Source organism: Helianthus annuus, chromosome 4 (genome assembly GCF_002127325.2).
Source record: "Helianthus annuus cultivar XRQ/B chromosome 4, HanXRQr2.0-SUNRISE, whole genome shotgun sequence".
Taxonomy (NCBI): domain Eukaryota; kingdom Viridiplantae; phylum Streptophyta; class Magnoliopsida; order Asterales; family Asteraceae; genus Helianthus; species Helianthus annuus.
This window is the reverse complement of record NC_035436.2, coordinates 196,541,981-196,553,730: the sequence shown is the minus strand read 5'-3', so window position 1 is coordinate 196,553,730 and position 11,750 is coordinate 196,541,981. Positions and strand designations below refer to the sequence as shown.

At 34.9% G+C, this 11,750-nt stretch overlaps 2 protein-coding genes across 2 annotated transcripts; one reads left to right on the top strand and one right to left on the bottom strand.

Annotated features, from left to right (window-relative positions):
* Positions 1-1,345: 1,345 nt before the first annotated feature.
* On the top strand, positions 1,346-2,316 carry LOC110934120. Its single transcript, XM_022177310.2, has 3 exons — positions 1,346-1,399; positions 1,591-1,820; positions 1,900-2,316. Exons 1-3 carry the CDS (start codon positions 1,346-1,348, stop codon positions 2,231-2,233), a joined length of 618 nt encoding a protein of 205 aa, XP_022033002.2. The 3' UTR covers positions 2,234-2,316.
* A 4,849-nt stretch (positions 2,317-7,165) lies between these two features.
* LOC110937788 lies at positions 7,166-9,348 on the bottom strand. The gene is made up of 8 exons (XM_022180243.2): positions 9,255-9,348; positions 9,076-9,133; positions 8,797-8,976; positions 8,532-8,570; positions 8,373-8,417; positions 8,057-8,101; positions 7,646-7,875; positions 7,166-7,564 (listed from the first exon to the last, which is right to left on the bottom strand). Exons 1-8 carry the CDS (start codon positions 9,314-9,316, stop codon positions 7,231-7,233), a joined length of 993 nt encoding a protein of 330 aa, XP_022035935.1. The 5' UTR covers positions 9,317-9,348; the 3' UTR covers positions 7,166-7,230.
* Between the last annotated feature and the right edge of the window lie 2,402 nt (positions 9,349-11,750).

The window sequence follows — 11,750 nt, the reverse complement described above, 5'->3', positions numbered from 1 at the left end:
CGGTGTTTATATGGTGTTATATAGTATTATATATAGTGTTATAATACACTTCTCACACTTCTTACACTTTGAGCACTTTTTACAGGATCCTTTACCATAATAATAATAATAATAATAATAATAATAATAATAATAATTTTATCTAGTAATAGAATTAGGAATTGGTGTAGGAGATGTATAGCAATTACGTAGGAAAATTTGTAGTAAAAATTTTATGATTTTCTCGCAGGACGGCCCAACTATTTAATATAAAAGAAGATTAAGAAGATCACGGTGGTTAGGGTTTCTTCATCTTCTTAGGGTTTCATCACCATGGACAAGAAAAGGCCGATGTAATATTATTATTTATATATTTCATGTTTTATATTTATATTTATATTCAAATTATACGTGTGTTTGTCGATTCAACTGTTTATGATTTTGTTAAATATTGTTGATCCATCAATCAGTGACACGGCATTTTCTTCAACGTCTAAGAGGAATAAATCTCAGGATGTAAGAATTATACACTCCTTATATTATTTTATTTTTTAATTAATCGTTCGTTATTTGTTTGTTTCTGACAAGCACATGATTATTCATTAAGTAAAGGAATTCTTAGTTATCAATTAACAAAATATATTTATGATGTGACTTGAAACAAAGCAATTCTTGATAATAATTCATTTGCTCTAATAAATATTTGTTTAGCACGAGTTAAAGGGCAGCGATGAGGCTTTTCATCTTTCAAAGGAGAGGGTGAGGGAGATTTTACATCTCATTTGCTCAGGAGGGACTCCTAAGAAGTGGGATGAGTATGCCACATCATTTTATAATAAAACCCTTGCCTGTAAGACACGCTTCACACTCTTGGGGAAACACCAGGTAATGTAGTAGTTGTATATATATATATCCAAAGTTATACATTTAGGAAAATATGTTTTTGATAACTTTTTGTTGTTAGCTAGCCTGTGTTTTTTTTTTTTTGGGATCATTTAGAGGCCATTGGACTTTGTTTGTTTACCACCAATCAGATGATTTATTTCTAATTAATTTGTTATTCTAATTTATTTATTATATATGCTGTGCCAGGTTGAGGAGGAGACAGAAGATGATATCTCAACAGATGAGGAAATGGTGTATACTCTATATTTGACCTCATCAGAAGAAGAGGTATTGTTATAATCATACAAACCTATTATTAGTTGATTTGGTTAATAAAAGGAATTGATATATAACAAGGTTTTTAGAATATTATGTTTTTGCTCAACCTATTAATTAGAACTCTGTCAAAGCCAAAGCCAACTGATGTTGTTGTTATTCTAATATATTATCTGCTCTGAATCTGATTATATAGGATGAGGATATGGACTCTACTCTCTCCTCGGAAGAAGAAGAAGAAGAGACACTACCAGAAGACGTATGGTTATATATCTTACTTTATTATAAACACATAAACCTGTTTGTTAGCTGATTTGGTTTAGGAAATTATGTTTTTGTGAAACTAATAAAGTAATAGGCTTATTATATAAATCTTAATTTGACATTCGGCTTAGTTCTAATCTTTTTGTCATATATGAATGAGCTTAGTCATAATCTTTTTGTCAACAGGGTTACTGCAGGCAGGAGCTTTTAGGGCCATTTGATTTCGGTTCTTATTCTCCTGGGAATGAACCTAAATCTATTCCTTATCATTTGTATCTGCTGGTTAAGGAAGCAGTTGATATCATGAAGCCTTCTAAGGGGTGCAGCAGCGATGTGACAAAATTGTCATTGGTCGAGGAAAAAATTCGGTTTTTTTGTAGATACTTTCACTGTCATCTGCCAACGGGCTGGAAATAGTATGCCTTTCTTTTTTTCTAAATAATATTTTCTTATCATTCTAAGTTTTTATGCACATAGTTTTTTTTCTTTTTGCAGCCACCGGGACACTGCCTGCAACGTTGTTGCCAGCTATGACCACACGCATACACATGGATACGATATGACCAGTTACACCCCTATCACTTCCTTTGAAGGCCCGCTTGTGGATCATGAGTTTGATGTGGAGACTGGTCTCCCGCGAAGTGAGCTGATTTATGTTATGAGTCTTATTCACTCACGCAAAACACCTGCATATTGGGAAATGTCCGCGGGGTATGTATTATTCTATTGTAAACTATGTTCCTGCTTTGGCATTGATTACAATCGTTTAGAGGCCGCTTCAGAGGAGGATGTGCGTTTGATGTATGTGGGATTAGAGTTAGACCCCTAGTGTTAATTTCCAAGGGACTATGAATGTGTTTATGGTACTAAGGAAAAACTAGATCTTATCTTAAGATGTTTATAGTTTCTGTGGATTTTGATTGTTGTTAAGCTTTTATCACAAAGCTCAAAACGATGACTATCTATCATCATTGTGATACATTTTTAACTTGTGACTTATTAACTTCTTATAAGTCAAAAGTTAGAAATTCTAACTTCTCATTTCTCATTTTTCAAGTCATAAAACTCCTTCTCAATCTTTATCCAAACACTTTCAAAAAGACTTATTAACTTTTTATATAATTCAATAAGTTAAAAGTAGCTCCAAAATAAGCTAACCCAAACACACACGTCATTTGACAACGGTACATCATCGCCATAACCGTATACCATCCCGTTCAGTCATTAACACCACATCCATCATCATCACCGGACATCATCGCCATAACCGTACACCATCCCATTCCGTCATTAACACCACTGAACGCCATCATCTTCCCTGTCACAACCACAACCACCTCTAAAACCATACAACACCACCTTCATCCTTGCCATCGCCGAGAACCACCACCTTCGTACTTCTTTTTCACAATCTATGTGATACTATCTATCATCACCATTCCAAAACTCTTAACGGGTCACGGTTTCAACAATTACATATTACATGACATTGTTTTATACACGTGCTGATATAATGTCATGCGCTATACATGAAGTTTATACATTAAGTATTGTTTGGCCACTTATATATTATTATATATTTATTAAAGTAGGTTTCTACGAAAGCATGTGATTGCTCCTTATATTTATCGAAAGAACTTAAGTGTTATTTATCGAAGTGTGACAATATTTGTATCTTCTGGTTCTTATATATCATCAAAATTAAGTCATTAAGACAACTAGTGTTTTTCAATGACGCGCGTTGCGCGAAAGGCATTGATGTTTTCGACCGACTTCATCCTGCAACTTTTCTTTTAACTGTTTTATTTCTTTCAAAAACTGAAAATAGACCCTAACTCTTGTTTCACCACTTAATCACTGTAAAAATTACATGATTCATGTTTGGGGCATGGGTTGACACGTGGACTTTGAGCCTTCCCGCTGGTGAGTGACGTGTTGGGTCGGTTAAGAATAAAAAAGCCTAAAGCGTTAGGTAGATTTCGAACAGGGCGAGCTTGTCAAACGGTTTCCGCTCCTTGCCCCGGAACTCGATGTTGGCCACCGCCACCTGGTTTTCGTAACTTATATCACCACTCGGGACGCTATCGTAGCAGGCTTTAAAACGGTCGAGCTTCGGTCGTAGCTCGCGCCACTTGTGTTGGCACGTGTTTAAATTGTGTCGGTCGTTCCCACGTTGTGCCGGTAGCTAGCGAAAGCTTCCGGCCAGTAACGGGTCTCACCGGGTTGGCGGCCCTTCATCGCGTTGTGCCGGTATCAAGTGTGGCTAGCGGGTTCGGGTAGGTGGAGTGAAGGGTTGGGGTAGCAATGTGGACAGGCGGTGGGGTTGGGGGGTTTTATAGTGACTTGGGTGAACCGTTTGGCCAAGCCAAACGGTTATTTTTTAAAATTTAAACCTAGCCGCTATGGCCTAGCCAACCCAGCCAATGAGAGCCGGCCACGGAGGACCGTTAGGCATGCCCAACGCCCGGGCTGAAACTCCCGCCCAATAGGCCACACCGAAACCCAAACCCACCCGACGTGGTGAGTTGGGCATTTGTACCCAAAGCCAAACGGTTATTTTTTAAAATTTAAACCTAGCCGCTATGGCCTAGCCAACCCAGCCAATGAGAGCCCGCCACGGAGGGCCGCTAGGCATGCCCAACGCTCGGGCTGAAACTCCCGCCCAAGGGGCCACGTCGAAACCCAAACCCACCCGGGGTGGTGACTTGGGCATTTGTACCCAAACCACGCCTCAACCCTTACCCCATACCTCATAGTCTAATAAATGAATATAAGGTATTGCTCGACATATAAAAAATCACATAATAAATAAAAAATAAAAAAAAATTTAAGTGATACTGTTCATTCCGTTTTAAATTTATCATATAGTAATTAGGAATATGAAAATATGGCACGACCAATAGAAATTAGTGAATGAAAGTGTAGGGGTCATGAAAAATGCTAAGGAGTCTAACGGGACGTATTAGGAAAAAAATGAGAGTAAATAATAATCAGAGCTAATTACACAAATGGGTCCTATGTTTTATACCTAGTTTCGCCTTTGGGTACTAACTTTTTTTTTTAACAGGTTTAGGTTTTATGATCGTTTAGAGGCCGCTTCAAAGGAGGATGTGCTTTTGATGTATGTGGGATTAGAGTTAGACCCCTAGTGTTAATTTCCAAGGGACTATGAATGTGTTCATGGTACTAAGGAAAAACTAGATCTTATCTTAAGATGTTGTGGATTTTGATTGTTAAGCTTTTATCACAAAGCTCAAAACGAAGACTATCTATCATCATTGTGATACCTTTTGTTTCTGGGAACATGTCATACCATCAGTTATATGTGTAATTCTTATCACTTATGGCATCATAGGAATATTCAATCGCCCCCTCAGATAAACTAGAGGCCATTGGACTTTGTTGACCTGCCAAAGCTGACGGATGTTGCTATTCTAATTTTTTTTTTATGAAATAGTATAGTCCACTTGTACCACATATTGGTGTCTTTAAAAGTTTTTTGTCTTTCATTGCAGTGCATTTTGATACTAAAATCATTAAGACAACCAAATTTAGGTTACACAACAAGAAGTTCAATTAGGGTTTACATTTTTTAAATGATTCAGGCCAAACTAAAATTATTGGATTGGTCTATTTCAGCAAATTTATTGAACTTAATAACCTAATTTCAGCAAATTAAATTTAGAAATTAATTTTAGACTTTAAATACAACAATGTCGACCATGGTCCGATGATATAGAATTCCATACCCTTTTGGAATTGGTGCCAATGCTGCTTTTCTTTGTTTTTTTTACATAAAGGGGGGGCTTTTAAATATGCCACTAGCCCAAAACTAGCAACAACATTACATCAGGTTTTTATACTCCTATCCATCTATTACATTCACACCTTGATTACACCAAATTGTCAAAAGCAAAATTCTCCAATGTTACATTCCTTGATTTCTTCCATCAGTTTGCTGTTTGTTTGATGTATGCCTCTAAAAATTTTGTCATTTCTGCTCACCCAAATCTTCCAAAAAGTTGCTAATGCCACACATTGAATGACCTTTTTCTTCTTTCTATTTCCCTCCCAGCTTTCCACCTTTTGAAGAATCTCTATGATTGTGTTACAATCATGCATATTATCCATTTTATGTCCCATCTTATGAATTCACCAATTCTCTTATAATTTTCTTCCACCATGACTCCTTTTATTGCCATGTTTTTGTACAAATTTGGAAACACTTCTGCCAAAGTTCCATTCGGAACCCAATGGTCTTCCCAAAAACGTGTTTTGTTTCCCCTGTTCGTTTTACACATCAATTTTTTGTTCTAAGTTTGTACCTTTCTTTTGAAAATCTTTTCCTATTCCGCCAATGTTCTTCCACGTGCCCGTGTACTTTATATCAACCCGTACTAAACTCTTTTGCAGTTTTTACTGTGTATCGCCTTGATGACTCGAGCCCAAAGTTGTTCCCCGTCTTCCTTAAGTCTCCACCACCACTTTAATAGGAGTGCCAGATTTGCGTCCTTAAGGCTACCAAGTCCCAACCCTCCGAGTTTCTTTGCCCTTACCATTTTCTCCCACCCTATCCAGCGTATTTTATTCGCATTCCCGCCGTCGCTCCATATAAATCTCCGCCTTGTTCCTTCTAGTGTGTTTATTACCTTGACTGATGCTTTGTAAAGTGAGAGGTAATAAGTTGGTAGGTTGCTAAGTACCGCTTTTGCTAAGGTGACCCGTCCGGCATAAGCATGGGCGGTTCTTAATAGGGATGTGGCAGGGCCACGGCCCGGGCAAGTTTTTCGGCCGTAGTGCTAATTTTCCGCATTTCGATCGAATTTTTTTATATATACTATGTTTGGCCCGGGCTTGCCCGGGCTTTTTTTAGTGTCCGTGTCTTTCGGCCCTGACACGTTCAACGGGTAAGATCCGCCACTGGGCATAAGAAAGGTTTTTCGCTTTCCACCTACATAGCCTAGAGTTGAAACGGTCCACCACGGGTTTCCAATTTGCCACCCTATTCGTGTTTCCCCCCACCTTCATCCCAAGATAATTAAAAGGGGCAAAGAACCAGCCTTCCAATTCAATATAGATACGAGTGATAATACTTCTTGATCTTCCATACAAACCCCATACACCTTGCTCTTAAGCGAGCTCGCCTTTAGGCCCAAAGCCAAGAAGAAGCATCTCATGATCCGGGCAAGATTTTTCTTGCATGTTCTTGATTCCCGTCTCCCACAAAAACGACGTCATCTGCATAAAAGAAATGAGAAATCGATGGACCATTATTAGGTGAGGTGATACCTTTGTACAAACCGGACTCCTCGACTTTTAACATAGATACATTTAAGGCCTCCATTGCTAAAATAAACAAGAAAGGGGAGAGTGGATCTCCTTGACGAATTCCCCTTCCATATGCAAAACCCGGAGTTGGACAGCCGTTTATGTGACAACCGGTAATTTTTGGTTTATAATTACACGCATAACAAACATTACGACAATTATATATACATGTGGACTGAGGAGAGGGAGCGTAACAAGTTGCTGGACTATTCGCATACACGTTGGACTATTGGGCTTAGTTGCTGGACTGATACAAGGATTCGCCTGCCTACGGAGACCTCTACCTAGGTCCACCCCTGCTTAGGGTTTCAAAATCTTATACATTAATATTACATGATCAGTAGTGTACCGCCATGTCTTAAATGATGAAAGTCATCGTTTTGAGCTTTGTGATAAAAGCTTAACAATCAAAATCCACAGAAACTATAACATCTTAAGATAAGATCTAGTTTTTTCATTAGTACCATGAACACATTCACAGTCCCTTGGAAATTAACACTAGGGGTCTAACTCTAATCCCACATACATCAAACGCACATCCTCCTCTGAAGCGGCCTCTAAACAATCGTAATCAATGCCAAAGCAGGAACATAGTTTACAATAGAATAATACATACCCCGGGGACATTTCCCAATATGCAGGTGTTTTCCGTGAGTGGATAACACTCATAACACAAATCAGCTCATTTCGCGAGAGCTCAGTCTCCGCATCAAACTCATCATCCACAAGCGGGCCTTCAAAGGAAGTGATAGGGGTGTAACCGGCCATATCGTATCTATGTGTATGCGTGTGGTCATAGCTGGCAACAACATCGCGGGCAGTGTCCCGGTCGCTGCAAAAAGAAAAGAAAAAATATGTGCATAAAAACTTAAAATGATAAGAAAATATTATTTAGAAAAAAGAAAAGGCATACTATTCCCAGCCAGTTGGCAGATGACAGTGAAAGTATCTACAAAAAAACCAAATTTTCTCCTCGACCAATGTCAATTTTGTCACATCGATGCTGCACCCCTCAAAAGGCTCCATGATATCAACTGCTTCCTTAACCAGCAGATACAAATGATAAGGAATAGATTTAGGTTCATTCCCAGAAGAATAAGAACCGAAATCGAATGGCCCAGAAAGCTCCGGCCTGCAGTAACCCTATTGACAAAAAAAGATTATGACTAAGCTCATTCATACATGACAAAGAAAGATTAGGACTAAGATGAATGTCAAATTAAGATTTATATAATAAGCCTATTACTTTATTAGTTTCACAAAAACATAATTTCCTAAACCAAATCAGCTAACAAACAGGTTTATGTGTTTATTATAACAATACCTCTTCGGAGTGAGTAGACTCCATATCCTCATCCTGATCCCCATCCTATATAACCAGAGCAGATATATAATATATTAGAATAACAACAACATCCGTTGGCTTTGACAGAGTCCAAAGGCTTCTAAATAAAATTAAAATGTGATTCAAATATAATAATAAGAGATTAGGACGCTCAATGTCAAATTAAGATTCATACAACAGGATCTAGCTATTAGGAGGCACAGCAAAAACATAATTTTCTAAAACCCTATTCCTTTCAACCAAATCAACTAATAGGTTTATATGATTATAATAAATTTTTTATATATAACCATACCATTTCCGATGGCGACAAATATTGAGTATCCACCTTTTCCTCTTCCTAAACAATCAGAGCAAATAATAAATTAGATTAATAACATCCGTCCGCTAAATACAACAAACTATCATATATCATAATAATAATAGGCTTATGTGATTATAAATTTTGATATACCTCATCTGTTGAGATATCATCTTCTGTCTCCTCCTCAACCTGAACAATCACGGCACAGCATATATAATAAATAAATGAGAATAATAATAACAAATTAATTAATTAGAAATAAATCAACTGATAGGTGGTAAACAAACAAAGTCCAATGGCCTCTCAAAAACATACACAGGCTAGCTAATAACAAAATGTTATCAAAAACATATTTTCCTAAATGTATAACTTTGGATATATATATATATATATATATATACAACTACTACATTACCTGCTGGTGTTTCCCCAAGAGTGTGAAGCGTGTCTTGCAGGCAAGGGTTCTGTTATAGAATGATGTGGCATACTCATCCCACTTGTTAGGAGTCCCTCCTCCTGAGCGAATGAGAATTAAAATTTCTACAACCCTGTCCTCTGAAAGATGAAAAGCCTCATCGCTGCCCTTCTTTAACTCCTGCTAAACAAACAATTATTAGAGCATTGTCAAGAATTGCTTTGTTTCAGAAACAAACAAATACCGGACGCTTAATTAATCAAAATAATTCTTACTTACATCCTCAGATTTATTCCTCCTCTTAGATGCCGATGCCGAAGAAGAAAATGCCGTGTCACTGATTAATTCATTGATAGATGGATCATTCAACAATATTTAACAAATCACCAACACGCGTATCATTGAATGATAGAATGAATTGAATATAAACATGAAATATTATATAATAATAATATTACCTCGGCCTCTTCTTGTCCATGGTGATGAAACCCTCGTAAGAAAGAAACAAGATGAAACCCATAAAAAACCGCCTGCCTTGCTCTTCTTGTTCTTCTTTTATATTCAATTAAATACCTGGGCCACACTTTATGTCTTCAGGCTTCGGCCCTTTTCTTTTTTCGGCCCAAATATCTAGCCCAACCTTTTTAACATAATAATAATAATAATAATAATAATAATAATAATAATAATAATAATAATAATAATAATAATAATAATAAAGATAACATGGATAATTGGTTTAGTTGCAAAACAAAGAGTTAAATTCTAATTACTCTTCCTCTAATCGGTTTGTTAAATTCTTGCTGCAATCTAATCTAACTTATAATAAAAGACTCCAAATAATGTCACATGGCATTCTCTCCTTCAACCTCATAAACTTTATTTATAATTCTTTAATAAATTTCTTTTAATATTAATATACTAGGTTAAAACCCCGTGTATTACACCGGTTGTATAAGTGTAATTTATATAATAAATAATAAAAACGATCTATCTTTAAAAAAAAACGTGTATTAAACGTATTGAACAAAATATAATGTCATATATTAATACAAATAATCATCAAGATTTACACCACAACGAACTCTTTCGGGGCAAACCATTTGTTTTACACGAAACGCTGCTCCAAAACACTCATTAACAAAAAACCGGTTCCTTCTAGTAAGGGGTTAGTATAAACAACATACACAAAAAAATAATAATAATAATAAATAATAAAATAAAAAAAATAAAAACCAACATGCGTGCAACTTCAATTATGTCAATTATCATAATCTTTCATTTGGAGCATACAACATAAAAAACCCGTAAATGTATTATCACTCTGTTGAATACATTGTTAATGATAAGCCGTAAAAAGTTTTTAAGTATTGTTTACTTATTATTATTATTATTATTATTATTATTATTATTATTAGTATTATTCTTTTATCTTTTACATAGTAAATGAAAATCTTTTATAAAAAAGATGTATCCTTATCTAAATTTTTGTTTAAAATTATTTATAGAAAAACAAGTATTTATTCTTATCTAATTTTTAGTTTAAAATTATTATTGTTATTTAACAATAGATAAATAGGAAAATAAGGTGAGAAAACATGAGAAAGTGACACGTGTCAAAAAAGATTTTTGTTTATTAGTATAGGAATATTAATAACTAATATATAGATATTATTTATTTTTATCCTTATCTTTATCTAAGATTAATAAATAACTTCAATTTTGCAATTTAGACCCTTTGTTTTTTACTTTTAACCCAAAATTTTTCATCTTTTGCAATTTAATCCCAACTCTTTTTTATTTTCAATTTTGGTCCACCATACTTATTATCTTTCCCAAGTTTTTCGTTTCGTTCTAAATTTTGTGAGTTAATGCACCGCAACGTGCGTGTGGGGTTCAACATTTTTTTTCGTATATTTTTTCCCATTTGACTAGCCCGTCGCAGCACATCTATTTTTCTTCGTTTAACAAGTCCGACCAACGTGCGGGTTCTTGATTGACTTAGTTATTTTGTTTCTATGTTTTACGTTTCGATTTAATTTCTTTGCAACGAGCGTTCGATATTCAAAGATTTTAGGTCTGCTTTTTGCTCGGCGTTATTTTGTTTATTTTTATTTAATTTGTTTTTACGAGCTTTTCCGGTGTTGGTGGTCGCTGACAGTGGTATAACATTAGTAATACTTGACACAGTTTTACAACAATCGCTGCAACGCAGGGGCTTAACACTAGTCAATTAATACACCTATAGTTAATTTATTGGAGCTTTTCCCAAACTAGTGTGGGTGGAAAATTTATTTACCAAAATGGGTGATTTGAAAAATATTTACCAAAATGGGTGTTTTTAAAAACTCATTTTTCTCACTCTTAATCTTCTTTTCAAAAACATAAGAAAAGAGTTTTACAATAAATAACAAATATATGTATATATATATATATTGTTGGATTGTGATAATTTGGAAAAAAATTAACGTTTCTTTAATACTGAAAACGAAATATGCTTCTTTAATCCTGTTATGAACATTTTATTTCTAACTCTTTTAAACTAGAAACATGTTTAGTCTTTGATAAATATTTACTAGGTATGTTATAAATACTTATGTGTAAACTTTTTTTTAACCCAGTATTAACGTATTACCTCTACAGGTGGTAATAAAATACTTTTTTAGAGATTTAACTATGTATAATAATGTATTAAATGTTATAAAAAATATAAGTATGTGTACTGAATTTGAAAAAATGGTTCTTTTAACTAGTTTATATTAAAAATTAATTTATTTAAAAAGATTTCATCTATCTTTTTTATTTAAAAAGATTTCATCCACCAACACTAGTTTGAAAAAAAAAACTCCTAAATTATCACTTTTATACTTTTTTTCTTCAATCAACTCATTATTTTTTTATATATAGCTAACTTATTATATTTTTATTTTTATAAGTCTAGAGTATTGCTGATT

What these genes read in the sequence shown, in the direction of transcription:
- LOC110934120 (XM_022177310.2), top strand. Translation starts at nt 1,346, where the DNA reads ATGGACTCTACTCTCTCCTCGGAAGAAGAAGAAGAAGAGACACTACCA. An exon ending in AAGAGACACTACCAGAAGAC is followed by an intron (nt 1,400 to 1,590) that starts GTATGGTTATAT and finishes TTTTGTCAACAG; the next exon opens with GGTTACTGCAGGCAGGAGCT. An exon ending in CTGCCAACGGGCTGGAAATA is followed by an intron (nt 1,821 to 1,899) that starts GTATGCCTTTCT and finishes TTCTTTTTGCAG; the next exon opens with CCACCGGGACACTGCCTGCA.
- LOC110937788 (XM_022180243.2), bottom strand. Translation starts at nt 9,316, where the DNA reads ATGGGTTTCATCTTGTTTCTTTCTTACGAGGGTTTCATCACCATGGAC. An exon ending in ATGGACAAGAAGAGGCCGAG is followed by an intron (nt 9,134 to 9,254) that starts GTAATATTATTA and finishes TGAATTAATCAG; the next exon opens with TGACACGGCATTTTCTTCTT. An exon ending in GGAGGAATAAATCTGAGGAT is followed by an intron (nt 8,977 to 9,075) that starts GTAAGTAAGAAT and finishes TTTGTTTAGCAG; the next exon opens with GAGTTAAAGAAGGGCAGCGA.